The following is a 20,562-nucleotide window of genomic DNA, read 5'->3' as shown; positions in this document are numbered from 1 at the left end:
TTTCCTCCTCTAGGAGACGACCTCCCTGGTGTTAGTGGTGAGGACTGAGGCTCCTTGATTGCTGGGCCAGGGCATGGTTGGCACATACCCCTGCAAATCTATCACTCTTTCCCACACACTATGACTGTTCAGTAATAAAATCTTCTTCTCTTTGCATTTCAATCTCAAATATCATCTCCCACATACACACATTCCACTGCTCACAACTCTCTTCTGACCATAATCTATTCACTCATAACACTTGCATCAACATTTCTAAATATCTCTACAAATTTACCAGTACCAGGGCCAGTACTGAAACTGACCCAGGACCTTAAAACCACTTCACTGCATCTGCAAATTGCACACTGAAAAGTTATTTACAATGAATGAATGATGTCAGTCTTGCCTTACTTATTGAAGATACCGACCGCAGCTTATCTGTTGGTGCCTAGTAGAAATAAATGCAAAGCAGCTTTTGCATTCTGAAACCAAAGTTTGATTAGCTGCTGATTTAGTGCCTTGTAAAAAAACAAGTCTGGTTAGTGCACATAAACTTTGCAGACTATTAACCTTCTTAGCAATATATTATTATCTTACTTGTGCAGAGTACTAAAATAACTTGTCTATATAACAGACGACACATACAACACTGTACAGTTTTGCAGGGTTTATGGTCTTCAAGTTTACTTCTCATACAATATGAAAGATGTTCTCCACTAAGCAGATCTAACAAGAAATCAGATCTCATCCTACATATACATATATTTTCATGAAAGCAGTCTTTTGGGAACTGTTATTACGAACGTATTTTCTGATGTCATACAGTTTATTAAACTTTTAGGGCATCTTTCCTGTTTGAGAATGTTTCTGTATGAAAGCAGTCTTTTGATACTTCCCACACTTGATGTCATGCAGTCTGTTAATAAGCTCCTTTATGTTCTGTTTCAAGATGAATTATTTAACAGTCTAGGAAGTCTGTTGATTCTTGTACCTGGGTCCTTATCAGTTTCCCCTTGAAGCTAGTATCAGACACTGAACATTCAGCTTATCCTTATCAGAATTTTTCTCAAGCTGTACCAGAATCTGAACATTTATGATTACAGATAAATGCTGTTTTATTTATTTGATTTTTTAGCTGAGAACAGTTTAACCCTTTAATATATGTATGCCAGCAAACAGAAATGTATGTATCTAACAGATTATAGTTTTATATATATATATATATATATATATATATATTTATATATATATATATATATATATATATATATATATATATATATATATTATAGCAAACAGAAGTGTATATGCATCTAACTATCAAGCAAAAGTACACATGCATTCATAAATGTTTAATTATATATCTAACACATACACTACCATATTTCCTGAGCCCTCAATGTGCTAAGTATTACAAACAAACCTGACCAAATAAGTGCTGTCCTTTCATAGATTCATAGGTAAATACTAGGCTAACTGTCCTAAAGGGGCATTTTAAGCCTAGCCAACAGCCCAGGCTCAGAACTGAACCCTTAACCTTATATATCTATGAGGTGAAGACCTTGACTGTTATGCCAAACCCACCCTAACCCAGAGCTTCCTACCTTCCCACAACCCAGACATTACAGCTGTCACTGAAGCATGGATCAAGCCAAGTAGCCCCAACTTTCTGTACCACCTCCGTTCCTCATAAAATTACGAATATGATGCATGACCTGGTAATAGGAAAGGAGAAAGACTTCTTAAGCCCACTCGCCTAGCAAAAGCCAACAACAAAGACACAGACCCCAAATAGTCTTCCTAAAATTTAACACCAAAGAAAACAAACCCTTACTTATAGCAATATATCTTTCTCCTCCTTCATCCTTTTCTAAATTTAAATCCATAATCTCTGAAATAGTTGCAACTAGCAGCTTCAATAGGAAAAGACTTTGCAGCAAAAACAAACTAATCTAATTATCCTGGGGGATACCAACATAAACTTCTCGGGTCCCCTTCTCAAATAACATTTCTGAATTTTTAGCTAACGACCTTTTACAGCAAATCACAGAGCCCAACAGCCCAAATCTGTATTCCAACAACCACTCATCTCTTGACCTATTAATCACCAATGAACCATCAACTGTCTTAAATATTTCTATCATTCTAGTTACCTTCAGTGATCAGCCACAACTAATTTTTCAGATCAGCAGTTTGTCTCAAATTTCAGCCCATACTAATCTCTTTCAGACCCCAGTCCACACAAACCACTGCTAAATTGAAAAGACATTTTGATAAACTGGTCTACCATACTGAACATCCAGGACCATAACACAGCAGCAATAACCCTAACCCAAATACTTCGCCAACTCCAGAACAAATTCTCCTCCAAGCTAGAATATCTTTTCAAACAAGAACACACACTATGGCTCAGCAAAGAGTTAAAATCTCTTGTAAATCTATGAGATGAAGCCTGGCTGTCTTGGAAAAACAATCAAACCATTGACAACCATGCGACCTTTACCAAACTCAACTTAAACGATCCATATAGAGGCAAAAAGCAAACCATATGAAAAGTAAGCAACCTTCTCTCTCAAATAAACCCACACACTTCCAGCATGAGGTCAGTCTGCTCACTGGATGCAAATCCTCTGTAAACTTAACCTAGACTAATCAAGGACCACAAATCTGCTCTGACTATCACAGAGTTTAGCCAACCTCCACCCAACAAACTATTAGTGGCATCTCCACTCCACTTCTCAGAACCTCCTATCTTCATCCCTCATATCTACTCCAAAAACAAAGGCATGTAAACAAATCAGTAACATGCTTGAAGGTATGATCAGAGACTTCCCCCAGGTTAAGACTATATCCTCCCCTGGTTTAGCTACCACGGGAGGGAATTTCTAACCTAGCCTCTTCATCACATCTTTAACCTTCACCTGCCACAAAAAACAATGCCAAACATTTGGTAAACAGCACTCATTATCCACCCGCCCAAACAACCTAAACCTCAAGACACGTCATTGCTTTCATCCTATTCCCATCCTACCCATTTTTGGTAAGGTGCTAGAAAAACCATTTACATCCAACTCACAAGTCACATTCAACAATATTACATCCTTACCCTAAAACAGCATGGATTATGGATAGGTAATAGTACAATGATGCCACTTTGATGCTGAAGTGATAACATTCTCCTCAACATGGACAAAGGTTACTTGACCTCACAAAAAGCCTTTGACATTATCAACTACAAACTATTCCTTCTTTAGAACATTGGCATTAGTAACATATCCATCACCAATTGATGATCCTTGTGTGGAATCTACCTCCCATATTCACACTTTCCCTTTCTGGATAACGTACAGAAATTAGAAAAAAATATATGAAAGGAAGGGTACCCCAACAAGGTACTATTTTCCAAAATGGCTAGGTAACAGCACAATATGTACAACTAACAGACAAAAGAAAAAACAAAATTCTGCCTTTCAGGCTGGCAAAAAAAATGTTTCCTGGTAGTTTATGCCAGTAGGTCCCTTATGTGCCTCCTGCCTTTGGGCTTCGGTCATGCACTGGACGCAAAGCAAATGGAAGGGTCAAGACTTTGGTATACTTTATATACTATATAAATATATACAAGGTATACTGGCCAGATGTATGGATATCAAACTCCTACTAAAGGTAACCAAGTCCCACAACCAACGTGGCAGCTCCCTCTTTTCACACAAAATAGCTAAACTCTGGAAGACTTTTCCAGATACAATAACAAATAATCCAGTACATGACCAGTTCAAATGACTCTTAAAGGAACACCATTATAAGACAATGGCTGTGCTTCAGCCTCTTCCCAAGCTGATCTATTTTTCCCCAATCTTTTTTTCCGTTCTCCTTACCTTCTAACTTTACCTTCATACTATCTATTGTTTTGTCTCACTCATTACTACTATTGTACAGTTCTATACATTATATTATAGATACTGTCTCTTGGCTGTTACTGCAACTATATTTCTACAGTTCTACTGAGTGTGTTTAGATTTACTGCTACTTGATTTTGACATACTTCTGATTTTTTGCACCGCAATGGAGTTTTATTTTCTCCCTGTTTTTTCTATATTTATCAGGACCTTGAATTGTCACTGTCTCTTGATGCTGTGTACAATTCTACTGCATAATGATGCTGTTACTATGTTTGTTTGTTTTTTGTATTTTTGTGGAATTTCTTTTTTCTCCCCAGGTCTCTGCTGAAAACAGGCCTTTGGCTCAGTCGGACATACCCGGTCAACAAATGTAATAAATAAATAAATAAATATCCTTGGCAAGATATCCCACTTGTAAGGAATACTGCAGCCATGGCCTTGGTAAAGCATCAAAAGAGCTCAACTTTCATTAAGAAATAATTTAAACTAAATGGAAAGGCAAAGTTCATTACCCAGGGCTTCCCCTTCACTGGAACAGACTCCCCTATATGTCAAGTAAAAGGCTTCCTTGTCAACCTTCAAATGTAGCATACAAAACAAGATGGGTGACCTTAAATTTGTCCCAAGTCATACAGGGTGACCTTAAATTTGTCCCATGTCATATAGGTGCTACTCTACTTGCAAAAGGTGTTGGAGCTTGAGGGTGGGCTGTTAGCAAGGCACACATGGCCTCTGGTCAAACTTGCCTTATATATTCTATGATTTTGTGGGAGTGGGAGTGCAGGAACTCCCACATTTTCAGTTGTACAGTGTGGTAGCAAGGGTTAAAACTTGCACATGGGCTCATATCCAAAGACTGAGGCTATATAGAATCAGCTTTAATTTTAAAGTATGGAGGGGAGAAAGGATTTTTTTTATATATTTAAAAAGAAGTCTTAAATCTATTTTATTTATTTATTTTACATTTGTTGACTGGGCTAGTCCAACTGGATATATGTCCATTTTCAGTAGAGGAAAAGCTCCACAAAATACAGTATATACTACTTATATCATATTTATACTTATATTACGTTACATTTTACAAATGCAGGTACATTACAGATTTTTGCAATTCTTTACATTTCCTTGCATTTCTGCTTACAGAATCATAGTACATATCATATATGGATAGTCATACGAAGATATCTCTAATGACATTAGATTAATATATAAAAGCATATTAAAGAAGACAAAATGGATAAAAAAATACATACAGATGTAATGCCTGTTACTAAATTCATGATAAAGAAGACTAATAAAGGTGTATGGCTTGCTGAACTCATCTGTTAAACTGGAAAGGAGATAGAAATGCAGACCGATCAAAACATAAGAAATTTAAAAAGATTTCCAGAATTGCTATACTGGAAACAGTAATGTATGGTCCTATTCCCTTAAAGTGGAACCAATTAATGTAAATTACAGAGGGAAATGTGATTACTACAGAATTCTTTAGCGTATCACTGACATCTTTAAGAAAACAAAAAAGAATATAAAAGTCTCTGTCCCTTTAGGTGTAGATCCAGGTAGGTAGGAATACTCGCTATGTGAAACAGAAGGTCAAAAAATCAGAGAATAGTGAATGCGTCTATGGCTCATAGCCAGAGGCTATAAACCACAATTAAAAAAACACACTACCTACCTAACCTCAGTAGCTTGCCCTTAAGTGTATCCATTAAATCCCGCGTCTACAGATCTCCCACGATGAATTTGCCAGTAGTCAAATAAGGTAGTTGACTGAAGCATACCCAATAAATCTTAACAGTGGATACTACAAAAATATTTCATCAATGAATAGATATCAAAGAGCAGAAAAAATCATGAGCTTCCGAATAGTGCTATCTTCTTAAATGCAGCTATCTCTAATCTGTCTTTAAGTTGTTACCAGTGGATAATGTAAAATATCTCGTTAGGTGGTAGCAAGCAATCCCAGAACAGGAAAAAATAATATATATTATCCTGCTGTAAAAAAATTAGTAGACATCATCCATGACAAAAAAAATATATCCCAGTGCTACAGTGCAGGTTATCAAATCGCAGCTACCAACATCCAGCCAGCAAGTTGCTTATAGTATGTCCAAGCTTAAGTTAGAACCAATGAAAGACTGGAAAAAATAAACAAGTTTACTAAAAACTTAGACCTCTCTGTTTCAGCTAAAAAAAATAAAAAACGTTCAGCTAGATTAAATATTTTTTCTTTACTTTAGCTAGACAATTAAACATTCAGGCAGCTAAGCATTGCTCAGTACAGGAATATTGGGTAATGGAGGCTACAAAAATACAAACACTTTGTAAGTGTGTTAAGAAACACATTACTGGTACGGTTTTGATTGAAAGTAAAACAGTATATTTGACTGACAAAAATGCAAAAGTATCTTAAATCAAACATTGCCAAAAAATGGGGTGCAGTTTAAAATTAAAAACTAAGGTTAAAAATAATAAATCACATAATAAAAAAAAAAAAACACCAGTTATATAAATATAAATTCTAAAGTAAAAATAGCCCATGTTAGTAATCAGCATACTGGGGTTTTTGCTTAATATGTCAAATGTGACCCACCTTGTAACAACCCGGGGAGTTTTAAATGTTAAAAATACTCCAGTTTACATTTTAATTAAATATAAAGACCAAAGCCTATTAAGTGAACAGATTACTAGAAGACCAAAATTATAACTAATTTTCAAGAACTCCCAGGCAACCTCAGCTATCGTTCCATGGTGTATCATCTGAGGGAGAAGTCTGCCAGGCGTTGAAAAAAGAATCAGACAAAAAACATAGGAAAACGGGCAGAGGGGTCATTAAGAAAAAGGAAAATCAGAATGCTTAAAGCCTATTCAAATAAATCAAAAGGAGACTCAAAATATTTACAGTACATCCGTGAGTGAAGGAGTGGCCGACTAAGAGTACAAGGCTAAAGGCAGGTAAGGCAGCTCAGTGGATGTGGGGGAAGGTCTACTGTACACAGCACTGTTAAAAAACCACAACAGAATGACAAGTGCAGGACAAAAGTGTGATTCATTCTCATAATGGCAAGATAAGTACTTCTGTTAGAGTCTACAATTTAGGGTCCTAGTGTCTCTAACAGGGAAGGAAATGAGAATAAAAATATGAACATTAAAAAAAAAAAAAAAAAAATGGTTCTGCAAATGCTTGCACATGTGGTTCATCAGATCTGCCTGAATATGGTTAAGAAAACGAGAATAGTACAAGCAATAAAAAATAATAAACAAAATAAACATTAAAACAAAATAAGATAAAATAAAATGCTCAAAATCTGTACCATGGGGCACCAATTAACTATTACAGGTGTGTGGAAGGGGCTGGGGAGTAAGGCCAGCACAGGGAAAATTAAAGCACATATATGGGAAGAAAAATGGCAATATGAACGCTTAAAAGAAATAAAAAATAAGAAAATAAAAACAAAGAAGGTATATGAATGAATTTAGCACCCACAGTGGGCAAGGGAGAATATAATACAGGGAATATGAAGCTGTGAAAAACAAAAAGGGTATCTGTGACAGTGGGAAGGGGTGGCTGAAATAAAGAAAACGAGAGGATAAAGCAACATGAACGTGATTTAAAAGACCTTAAACAATCCAAACAATATAAAAAATGCAATAATCAGCCAATGAAGTAAAATGACCTGCAATTTGTGGAACTAAGGAAAAGTCCCTGTGTTTTGAAAAATAAAAAATCAATGTCATATCAAATTGCAGGTTTTAAAGGAACTGCAGCATTAAGTCTTGGTGCTGCGGTTCCTTTAAAACCTGCTCTATGAGCATGCAGGCTGCTTCAATGGTGTGTATATGGGCTTTGATTGGCCAGTTTTAAACATTTTGTCACATTGTTCTTTTAAATAGCTACTTTGTATTTATTGTTTTAGATCTGAAGAAGGGCTATATGCCTGAAAGCTCTCATCTGTTTGAACATGTTGGATTAAAGATTTTTTTAGCCGTGGTAGTCTGATCGTTTTTGTTCATTTACATATTTTTATTTAACTCGACTGACTTTTAGTTGCAGTATTTGGTTTTCTTCTTGGTTTGTTTGCTATTAACTGAATTTGCCACTCAAGCTCCTTTTTCTCAGATAACTCATTAAGATTTCTTTGGAATGCTTGGTCGAAAATCCTGTTGATAATGAGAAAAAGGAAGATGCTGTGACCAGGATTTTCCATGGCATGTTTGACCAAGGGGTTGGAGGTAACTCCCTGACAGATGTTGGTTTAGTGGTGTGCCATTCTAATCTTTAATTTGTTAATGGCTTTACCGAAATAAAAGGCTTTACAGTTCTTATTTTCGCCCCTGTATACTATCATTTCTGTGCAACAGTTATTGTAACAGATACTTTTGAAGGATTTCTTGTTGTAAGGGTAAAAGAAGGATGCTTTACCATACATATACTTGCAGTAACCGCAGTTGTTCAGAGATCCGCATGGGAGGGTGTCTGTGGGTACTTTAGTCTAGATGGAGTGAGGAGGATAGTAGTTCTCAATGATGTCCTTGATGTTCCTGCCTCTGTGGATACTGAAGGATCGGTCTTGGTGGGACTATCTTGTTCAGGGTGTTGTTCTCACTGATGATACACCACTTGTCAGTTATGGCTTTTTTGAGTTCATGAAAGTCAGTGGTAAAAGTGAGGGTCATACTAACACTCCATTTGTCACTTTCTTTCTGTTGTATGAATTTTTTTGGACATGTCGAGAGCTCATGTTGTTGGTAGCGAGCATATCTTCATTGCTGTGTTTTCTTTTAATAATGGGATCAAAAATCTGTAGGATAAGCCTCTTACTGTAGCCTCTAGCAAGAAAATCCCTTTTGAAGTCGATGATATTTTTGTTAATAGTAACGTTGAGAAAGTTAACAGATATTTGGCTGTGGGAGGAGGTAAATTTCAAGAAATTAGTGGATCTCCCAATGTAGTAATAGAAGCCTTCAAGTATCTGGAGATCTCTGTTCCATATGATAAGGATGTAATCAATAATCCTGTAGTAAAAGGCCATGTGTTCGTAACACTGGGAGGCATATATGGCTTCTTCTTCCCACTTGTCAAGACTAGGAGCCATGGCAGCTCCCATAGCTATCCCTCTAGTTTGGCGGAAAAAAATGTTCCATGAAACAGAAATGTTGTTGTTGAGGATTATACGAAGCAGTCTACTGAAAGCTTTCCATTCTTTCTGGTACGCCCCGACCACTGCTCTGATACAGTAGTCATGGGTTAACAGTATACAGTGCTTCAACATTGATTGTGACTAGCCAAGTATCTTTGTTTACTGTAAGATCCCAAATTTTTATAAGTAGATCTGAAGTGTCAATGACGAATGATTTGTTGTTCTCAGCCAAAGGTTGGATTTGTACCTGCAGATATACTGACAAGCATTCTGTGATGCTGCCTCTGCTAGCTATTACAGGTCTGTAAGGTGGATCATATTAATGAAACTCTCATACAAAAACCTGGTACTCAGAAATGTTTTGTCAATTTTGTAAATAAATCTGTACAGATAGGTCTTTTATGCATCCAGTAACTCATAAGACATTCAGTTTGATGAGTCATGGTACCTTTAATACATCTCTATACATATACATTTATATATATACTATATATACATATACATTTATATATATACTATATATCTATGTCTAGATGCTCACAATGTAATGCATTCTATATTGGAAAGACCAATAGGAGACTGAAGGACAGAATTTGTGAGCATCTATCAGAAATAAGGAGAGACTGGGATACAAAAGCTATGCATAGATACATTAAGAATATTGATGTTTCACAGGTCTTTAATTTCCTAATTTTACAGAGTGTCTATGAAAATATAACGGAGGATGATCTGAATAATTATACAGAGATTTTAGAAAATAAGTGGATATTGAGATTTAGAGCCCATCAATATCCAGAGCTTAATGATAATTTTACCTTAAAACCAACTCTTAAGGAATTACGGGAGAGACTAAAGTAAAAAAACAATATATATATATATATATATATATATATATATATATATATATATATATATATATATATAAAACATTTTTATATATTTTATACTTTATAGAGACTTTTTTTGCTACTGATTATAACTGTAGATATTATTACTTTTTGTTTTGTGGGTTTTTTATGTTGTAACTTTAAGAGAATATTTTTGATTAATTATTGCTTTGTGTGACTTGAATTGTGTATTTAAGAAACTCTGTCTGTTTTCAGACTTTTTGCCCAATGAAGCCTTGAATGGCGAAAGTTTTTTGTTACTAGCAGCAAAGTTAATAAAATTCACCTTTTTATTAATAGGTCTATTACTGAGCTTATTAATATTTACTGGTTGTTTTTTTGTTTCTGGCTTTATCTGTGTGGCGGCACTTTGTTTTTACTGTTAAGTTGGATCATCATGATTTTTGTGAGGTTGGGGATCCAAAAGAACCTAGGTAGTCTTGGGTGCTCAATGGTGAGGAATTCCAAAAGCTTGCTAGTGAGAAGGCCTTCTTCACAGAGGTTGGTAAATTCAGTGAGATGTTCTTTGTAGGCTAGATTTATTTTGCAGTAGTCGCTCCTGTCATAGTATGAGGTATTACTGAGCATCTGGAGGATTTTTTGGTTGTAGATCAAGGTGTTGGTCACTAGTACTCCCATTTCTTTATTTGTCTTCATAACTCTTCTCATTCTATCTTTGTTTAAATTAACCAGGGATATTCATTCATCTTTGCTGATATTATAGAATTTTTTCAAGGTGGGTCTCTAAAAATTTCTGATGTCGGCTTCACACTAATTTTCGAATGCTGTGATGGTATGGTGTGGAGGAGGGCAGAAAATGTTTGGTTTCTTCCAGTTACGGACTGGGACCATGGTGTTAGAGGTTGGATCCATTGGTTTATTGTGGAAATGTATCTTGAGGTTAAGTTTTCTGGTTAACAGTTTTAGGTCTATGATGGTGTGGATTAAATTACCTCTTTGTTGCGGTATGAACGTCAAACCTTTTTCAGATATACTACTTTCAGATTTGCTCAGAGGTTTCTTAGAATGATTCCAGATTATACTCATTTTTTTTTTTTTTTCCATATGGATATATGGATCCTTTGGCAGGATCTTTAGGTACCACTTGCCTTGCCATGTTCTGACCCTCCGGTGTGGACTGCTCTTGGGGGATTCCAAAAAGTTGGGTTGCTATATGTTAGTTGCATGAAGTGTCTGTAGAATCCTTTGATGTGTGTGTTTGTTTTCATGGAGCCTTGGAAGGGCCATACTTGAAGGTTTACAAATCAAGTCCGGTGCTGGAGATGGTTGGCCCGAGTGAAAATCCTGTTTCTGGTTGATCAGTGTGACCCAGGAGGGTACCCCTGGAGTTTCTCTTGATCGTGATATTGAACCCTGTTTGGGGTGGGCAGCTTATTGTTCCTAGAGTCATGACATTGCAGGGTTGGTGGCACAATCTCTCCATCAGTGGTTGGTATCTAGTTAGTTGGTAATCCATCGGTGTGTGATACTCTGTGGGATTAGTCTCATCATCCAGGTCTCTCTTCATTTTCTTCATCTTCTTAGTTTGACCTTGTTTGTAAACTCCCTAGTCCTGTCAAAAATGCCTTGTATCTGATCAGGTACATTGTCTATATTAATGCATTCTTCTTCTAGGGAGGTGACCTCATCAATGGTACTACTCTGCAGTATTTTGTTGTGTTCAAGTAGTAGTTTAATGAGTTTTAGCCCAGTTTCCTTTACGGTTTCATTCCATTTAGCAATCGGGTGGTTCTCAATGTTGTTGCATATGGGTTTTTTCTGAATTCTCAGCCCTCTGGGTACCAGGTTTTTCTTGAGGCAAAACTCTAGGTAGATCTCGTCCCACTGTAGGCTTTTGTACTTTTTAAGTTGTGCCTGAAGTTGGGGTAGTAAAACTTTGCTAGTTTCAGAGTCATCTTGCATTTGTACTCCACAGTCCAAGTCAAAATTGAAGGTGAGTGCAGACAGATATAGCTTGCAGAGTCCCTTATTTGATATGTTAGCCAAGGGTGGAAAAGAGACTTGGTATCCAAAGGGAAAACCTTGGAACAAGAACACAAAAAAGATAAAAAAAAAGTCTCTGTCCCTTTAGGTTTAGATCCAGGAAGGTAGGATGACTGGGAAAAAATGGCAGAGTCTTTTATATTACTTGTATGATACTGTAGTGAATGAAATAAGCCAGATTGGAAGCAGAGGTAAATATGTAAAATAGCAGGTCAAAAAATCAGAGAATAGTGAATGCCTCTATGACTCATAGCCAGAAGCTATAAACCACAATTAAAAAACACTTTACCTACATAAGCTCAGTAGCTTGCCTTAAAGTGCATCCATTAAATATGTCTAAAGATATCCCAACAAGGAATCTGACAGAAGTCAAATAAAGTACTTGACTGAATTATATCCAATAAATCTTAACAGTGGACACTGTAAAAATTTCTCTTTAATAGTTATCAAAGTACAAAAAATTAATCTGGCTGATTTTTTTTATTTTTTAGCTAAAACAAAGAGGTCTAAGTTTTTAGTAAACTGGTGTATTTTTTTCTGATCTTTCATTGGTTCTAACTTTTAGATGAGATATTTTTCTGGATCCATGGGAAAGAAGCTTGGACATACTACAACTTGCTGGCTGGACACTGGTAGCTGCGATTAGATAAACTGCACTACAGCGTACTCAGATATATTTTTTGTTGTCTTGGATTGATGTCTACTACCTTTTACAGCAGGATAATACATATTTTTTCCTCTTTTGGGATTGCTTGCTACCACCTAACGAGATATTTTATGATATCCACTGGTAATAACTTAAAGATGCAGTTAAAAAGACAGTGCTGTTCGCAAGCTCACGACTTTTTCTGCTCTTTGATTGATATCTTCTAAATTAATGAGATATTTTTACAGTACCCACTGTCAAGATGCTGAATATGCTTCAGTCAACTAACTTATTTGACTTTTGGCAAATTCCTTGTGAGAGATCTCTAGATGCAGGACTTGATGGATACACTAAGGCCAAGCTACTAAGGTTAGGTAGGCAACATATTTTTTAATATTGGTTTACAGCTCCTGGTTATGAGCCATAGAAGCGTTTACTGCTCTCGGATATCTTTAAGAAAGCTCAAATTATGTACTGTCATGACAGACAGGACTGGTCGATATGAGTGGCATGGTAATTTCACACAAAGCAGCAACAAAATTATGGGGGTAGAGTTATTAGAGCATTTAATAAGTCACTTAATAGAATGAAAACTGGGTACAACAAATTTAAACTGGTGTGGAAAAGAGATCTAGGTATAGTTACAAGTCAGCAACAATAGAGGAAAGTAACATTACTACCAGATCTCACAGGTTTTCAGTGTCTTTTACACTCCAGTCAGGCTTGGCAGAATGTTTTCCCACAATAAACTTAACTTGTTGAAGGTGAAACACTGGCATAAGAGACTTGTATTATACATTTTGTGAATGCCTCATGTGAGATCTAGTAAAATAAGACTTTAAAGAAATAATATGAAGAAATCTGGCCACATACAAAGATTAATGCTACTGTGTCTTTATTTTTGATTAGTATAATTACTGTACACAAGATGAGAAAAACTAAAAGAATCTTGCTAGACCTTATAAAGCTAGCTACTAAAACTCAGTTATTAGAAAACAGAAACAAGCCATCCATCCTACAAGTTTGTCTTTTCGGCTTTTCCCAGTTGGGGATCGGCACATGGGAACTCCGGTCCGCTAATGATTGGCAGTTGATTTTTATGGTGCTGATTTGCCAGCCCGACGCCCAACCTTCAGCGAAGGCACACCCATTCACGCATGTCTTTCGGAGGCCACTCGACAGAGGGGAGGACATGCAGACTCCACATAGAAGGCACTGCAGCCGAGAATCGAACAGGAGAACCTCTTGCTGTGAGGTAACAACGCTACCGCTGTACCACCGCAGACATCCATCCTACAAGTAATGATGTAAAATTAATAATGTCTGACATACAAGCTCTGAAACTGATTACACAGAACGTGAGTCTCAAAAAGTACAGTATTTTGCTGCCGACAAATGTTTATCACCCCCTTCTTGCAATCGTCATAACAGGAAGACCATACAAATAAGGCCATGCCCAACCTATGTAAAATATATACAACCAAAAATATATAAAAACACAGAATACAAAAAACTGCAGAAAATAACCTCACCACAAGAGAGAATATTAAAATATATACTCACAGGGCCCCAGATAACCATTTTGGATCCAGGTACAAACTGAAACACATTCTTACTTCCTGTACTATGCAGTCAAAACTATTGGTAGCAGATAGGTAACATTGGGCAGAATCTCAAAGCAGCCACAAGGAGGCAAGCAACAATAAAGAAGTAGAAATGACAACATGCAAAGCAAAGGAGCTTAGAAAAGAGAGAGGTGAAAATGCTGTAGGAAAAGCTATGCTGCCTTCCATGCAGCCCTGGAAAGACAGTAGCCCTAGAGGAAAGTGAGAAGAGAAAGGCTGGCCATGCAGTTGTAGCCAGGAAGAAATGCTCATTGCAAACTTAGTTATACCCCCATAAGAAGTATGAGTGAAACATCTCCTCATCATTGGAATCCACCTAGAGACGCATTGTTTTTGCCACAATGAAAAATAGTTTGCTTGACCCCATAGAAAATAAACAACTGCTGAGACTGCCTAAAACAACTGCTGGCTTGCCCAAAAACCTCAAATACAAAGCACAAAACACCTGTAAAAAATGAAACCTTTATAAAAATCTTTCAAATAACTTTGCAAATCTGTAGGTTGTGTTAAGAGTACACTTAAATTTCCCTTTTAGGCATAAAGGACCAAAAAGGTAAGGAAGGATTAGAAAATCAGGTTTAAAACCCAAAATCCTCCACCTCTGCCAACCATAAGGAAGCCTTCATAAACATCCTTACCTATCCTTATGAAAAAAAAAAAAAAGCTTAACAAACACAAAAGATTTCAACTCATAGTCTTAAGGAAGCTGTAGAAACAGAGTAAAAAGCAGTCTTAGATGAAGTAGTATTTCCCAGGAATTGGAGCCACCTTCCACCAAAAGAGCTCTCTAGTAAAACAATCCAAAATCACAATGAGCTACAAAATTGCTTTGGGTCGATATAATCATATCTTAGTGAGCTTGCTCCAGCATCTCATGAAAAAATAAGAGAAAGAACAAACCAATGTTGAGTAGTAGCTCACTCCAAGGAATTGAAGCATGCCACTCAATAAAAAGCCTTGAACAACAAAACTGTTGTTTGCTGCACTCCAAAATAAAAAGAGCTTCCATTTTCACATTTTAAAATCTGAGTATTGAATCTTCTGCTCTTCCATTTAAAAAATATCTTCCATTTGAGAAGTGCTGTCTTTCAAAACAAGAAAACAGACATATAATCGGCTGTTAGATGTGATGAGGTGACATTGAGCTTGAAACTGCCTGAGTCTTCTGAGACAAAGAATGTGGGGTAATGGGTACAGGTGCTGTGAGCATCACCTCCAGACTGGGTACCAGATCAGTTTTGAGGCCAAATCTGCCATAAAATCAAGATCCTTATTTGTCAGTAATGACCTTACCAGCACCTTTGAAGGAAGAAGCACCTGTGGAAAAAAAGATACATATGAAAAGCTTTAACTGAAAGCAGCTTGTCTCACTTTTCAAGCTGTGTGTGATGAAATCCTTCTATTTTTAAAAGAGCTGGCACTTGAATGTTTGTCAGCTGGAACAGATCTATGTCTGGAGTTCCCCATGCTGGAGCTTTTTCAATTTTTTGAAACAGATGAAGATCCAGTGAGTTCTGTGGGGATCGAAGTGATTTTTACAAAACATCTGCTATGAGTTCTGTCGCAGTCAGGGATGCCTGAAGATAGCTTAGTTGCAAGAGTTCCCTGTCTGTGTTATGCCTTTCATATTGTTATTCGCACAAATGTGTTGCATGTGTTTGTTGAATTTGTTGATGTACAGTTGAAAGGTCTGAATGTGTCACAATCTGCACCTGCCCTGAAGAACATGACTTTGATGTTGTTTAATAGAAACCTGAACACTGCTCTCTCTCTGTCCTGTTGATAGTTTCAGATTAGACCTGTACTGTACTAACTTGTCTTCAACTCCAATATTATATAGCTCCTGTCTAACATATCTGAGGTCTTCTGTCTGAACTTTCATAGTCTGGGCTCCCAAGCCCAGTCCCTTGTTTACTTTACATGACATGAGCCCAGCCCACCTGCGGGTTGATGAAGTCCTACTTGCAGGGGTGACAGTGTCTGAACAGAAACAGTCCTGTTTCCAGTGCATGCTATTTGATATCATTTTGCACCATTGTAGCGCTGCCATGCATGCAGTTTTTGTACTGGGAAACTGTGTTGCTACAAGATGCCTTGTTAAGAATTAGCACCAGTGTCTATCCTGCCATGCACGGACACTTGAAAGATGATGAAAAGACTGGAAAGATTTGAAGTTTTGTCCGTCTCTAAAAATGGAAGGACTGGAAAGATTCCCATGATGGAAGTAACTGGAAAGATTCTTTTGTTGAACTTTATTTAGTTTTCACATATAGGCAGGCATCTTCAGATCTTCTATTACATATTCCTTATTCCAGTTGCTGTATCTTTTCTTCCTTTTTTTACAGCAGACCCTAGGCATCTTAGCACTGCAAGTACAGATAGAATCTGGCCTAGCTCTAAGTCCAAGTAAGCTTAGATTCCGCAGCCGTGCTACGAAGAGATGTTGATAAGCAATGCAGAGAGAACTGATAATGCACAGCTCCAGTCGAAAACATTGATACTTCCTGCTACTTAGACTTTCCAGGGCACATGAAGAGAGGCTGATGCATCTAAACAGAAGTTTCATCCTGTGGTATTGCTGTCTTGCAGTAACAGAAGCTGTTTTGTGATAAGTGCTGAAGCTGGGTATGTCCAGTATGAGTCCAGAATTTGATAGATGGTGTTGAGGAGTCTCACGTGGAAATCGTTTTTACAGAATCCTAGGCCCCTTTAAAACCCCCCTGGAACTTGCAACAGAGACATTTGAATGTGAGCCCTATTTACAACAGAGAAAAATGTTGGCCCCATTGCTTGGAATGGAGGAGGAATTGATGAGAGGAGGTTCAACCAAGGATTTGACCTAAAACCTGTAACCTGTAGAATAACATTAAATCTAACCCATCTGAATCCCATAAATCCAATTAACTTGACAGCCTTCAGCCTTTCGGTGCATCCAGTGCTGCCAGGGCTTTGGGAACGAAGGGCATTTTTTCTTGAAGGGACCCCAGCTCTCACTTTAAGTGGGACTGGACCCCCGCCCTCCTGAGGCAGAGCAGGGAGTCTCTGGGTCTGGGGGCCCCTGCTGGCTGCCTACTCTGCCCTGAGACCTCCCCCTAGCCTAACCCAGACTGGGACTGATCCATGTGATAAGTCCATCCCTTCTAAGACCTAGGCTAAACTCTTTACATGCACCAATAAAAAATAGTTGTCCATCCTTTTGTGTCCCATTTTCCCACAACTTAAACTCACGTTTCTTTAAATCTTCTTTCACAAGCAGACAAACAAATCTTCTCCACTTAAAGGAGCATCCAAAATAAATCTTAATCTTCTCAATTCTCATCCAGGCGTGCTCACAGAAAACACTGACACCTAAGGCCAATTGGCCAGAGTCCTGGAAATCACTGCAAGGAACAAAGCCACAACCCAAGGACCAGTTATGTGAACCATCCTAAATCCTGCCTTACACTCAACACACAAACCTTCCAGAGCATCCACCTTTTCCTTCAATTTCAACTGTGAAAGATAATGATGATTTTTTTAACAACTGAAACCACGCCCTCATGGCTAAACAATTCATTTTCATGGCTTCCAAAAGCCCTTGCCTCTTTTCAAGGCCCTATGCCCTTGCCTCTTTATCAGGAGGGAGTTTTTTTTAACCCCTGAGGCCTTCACACCTTTCTTGAGAGGGAGTGAGAGCCTGTCCGAGGACTCTTAAAAAAAATAATACCTATCTTATGAGCTATAATGTCTTCATCCAAATCAGGATGGGGGGGGGGCAGGCAAAGGATCTGTGGGAAATCTGCACAAACATGCAAAACCACATTCAAAAACAGGAGGTATAGCTAAACAAGCTAACTGGGGTAAAAAACAAGAATTCCCTACTTTTTTCCTGAATCAGAGAAATCTTGACCTTCCCATTTAAAAATGCTCCCATGGAAGCAGACAGTCTCTGAAAATGAAAAAAAAGAAGGAGGAGAAGCAGAATAGAATCATCCACATCACATCAGAATCAGAATAAGGAGGGTCCTGCCAAGCCTCGAGCATTGACCAAACTCGAGGAAAGCACTGCTCTCTCAAACCTCTTCTCAGGAGGGGCCCTCTTATCATCATAGTAATCAATCATAGTAATCCAATTTGAGCATATCTTTCTGCCATTTTGAGCATGGCAAAGACCCTGAAAGACCCTGAGAAACCCCACTGAAACAAACACAAGCTAAGCCCCAAGCACCCTCAAATAAAAGAAGGGGGGAAAGAAGAGACCAAAGGAATTAAGAAGGAGGGGAACAGCCACCTGACCCCCCAGCCTGAGGCCTACCTCCTGAGAGATAACCATCCTGTAACAGTAAAGTCTCTGAAGAAAGTAAAAGCAAAACCTCAAGTACCTCCTCACTCTCCAAAGAAATTCCCACTGGCTCTGGCAACGGGACTTCCGGCGGGACCCTTTGCTGCTTTATCTTTGTGGCGCTTAGTTTTCTTTATGTCGGAGCAGCGCCGGAGCATCCATATTAATTTTATAATTACAACGCTTCCTAACACCAAACAGCTAACTCTTAATAGTTCTTCTTGTTAAATCTAAATTAAGAGCGGCACTAGCACGCATCCAACAACGTCAATGGTGTTTAAAAACAAGGTACACAACACACAAAGTATGGTAGAAGTATATCCCACAAAATACAGTTAAATACGTATTATTCTTTTCTGACATCCGTATCCAACCGAAATAAGAAAAAGAAAAAAAAAAAATCCCCCCAACGGGTACTTAGCTTTTGATCTCTGGTCTGACCTGAAACAGAAGAAACACTTTCAACCACCACACCTCGCAAAATTTTCTGCATCGATCGGACCGCAAAAAAAAAGACTGATGATGCCGGTCGCGCGTGATACAGTAACCGCTGACGCGTGAGCTGAATCAGCGCGCGCCTGACCGACCGACCAGCAATATTTGGTATTCGGGCCGACTGGACAGCGGACTACCCAATAGTTAGGACTGCAGCAATGTGGAATGAAGAACATCAGCGTAGCAAAATGGACTCCTTGAACTGTTGATATGATACCCTAGAAAGGTTTCAATGCAACAATGACAGACTTTTTCTAGTAGCTTTTGTAGAAGTTTGGCAATTACTATTTGAAAGACCTGTTCAAATGAACCTCTATATTATTTTTTTTTGTTACTAGTATAAATATTTCATGCTTATAACCCAGTGCTTCTCCCTGTGAACAAGTGGTTAATTGTTTAAAGAAAAAAAATACACATATATTTCTGTCAGCTCAGTGATCAAGTCACCATCCACACACTGGTCATCTCATTTTGCAGATGAGTTTGACTCTCACCCCAGAGTATTTATTCCATTTTCAAAAGGAAATGGATGGAACATATACATGTTTTACAAGCAAATTATATTTTGGGTGCAAGTTTGCATCTCCTCCTCGTATCATAACATGTAGTAAACATTAAAGACAAACAGTAGCCATCTTACCTGATGGCAGATATCAGCAGTGAAGTCAACCAAGCTATCCTTCATAGCTATATGCCGGGATCCACATGAGTATTTACCTCTGCTTCCAATCTGGTTTATTTCATTCACTACAGTATCATACAGGTGATATAAAAGACTCTGCCATTTTTCCCAGTCATCAGCATAAGCACCTAAATAGGTCAAGTAAGCCATCTATTAGAGGCACAATTATTCATACTTTAGAATACACTTAAAATCACTGCAATAATTCAAATGTTCAATGCCTAGCACTAAACATCAGCAGAAGTAGTAACTTCTGAACTGATTCAACTTCAATGTTCATTTCTGACAGCAGAGTCCACAAGACTTTGACACGTCTTTTAATTTTGAACATTTTTATTTATAACATTTTTCATAAAACATGAGACTGCAACCAATCAAACAAAGCATATAATCAACATGTAACAAGGGGACTTCTGGAACTGCATCTATTGACTGTAGTTAGTTATTTTAAGTTAACTTACACGGGCAACAATAAATATAAAACAACTGGTACTTAACCACATAAAGCAGGAAAATCAGCCTCCAGAAAATTGCTTCTAGCGCCTGGCTATCTTCTTCGTAGAAAAATAGAAAGATATAGCATGATATTATAGAAAATAATTCAGAAAAAAAGAATGCAGATCTAGAAAACCACATGGTGGACACTCAATTAACAGAGCTTAGCACTGAAGATGAAAAAAAATGAAATGGAATCCACATCGATGCAAGAAAAGACCGACAAAATGCATAATAATGCATTTAAAATTGGTGGTATCTTGTAACATAACAGAAACACCAACAATAAGAAACTTTAAGAAATTAAAGACATGACTCAGACATGTAGATGAAATACAGGATGTCCAGAAGAAAGAAGTTGCTAAAATAAGTGGAAAATGGG

General features: G+C 37.6%; 1 protein-coding gene across 3 annotated transcripts in view; it reads right to left on the bottom strand.

Annotated features, from left to right (window-relative positions):
* Window positions 1-20,562, bottom strand: part of ATM (ATM serine/threonine kinase) — a 3,174,581-nt gene that overhangs the window by 2,794,234 nt on the left and 359,785 nt on the right. For all 3 annotated transcript variants that reach the window (XM_044072618.1, XM_044072619.1, XM_044072620.1), the window contains one exon: window positions 19,644-19,813. In XM_044072618.1, coding sequence (XP_043928553.1) covers window positions 19,644-19,813 — 170 coding nt within the window. The remainder of the gene's footprint in view (window positions 1-19,643; window positions 19,814-20,562) is intronic.

Source organism: Protopterus annectens, chromosome 5.part0 (genome assembly GCF_019279795.1).
Source record: "Protopterus annectens isolate FY-2018-M chromosome 5.part0, PAN1.0, whole genome shotgun sequence".
In the NCBI taxonomy this organism is placed as follows: Eukaryota; Metazoa; Chordata; order Ceratodontiformes; family Protopteridae; genus Protopterus; species Protopterus annectens.
Note: the sequence above shows the minus strand (reverse complement) of the source record. Positions and strands in the feature narration are given on the sequence as shown.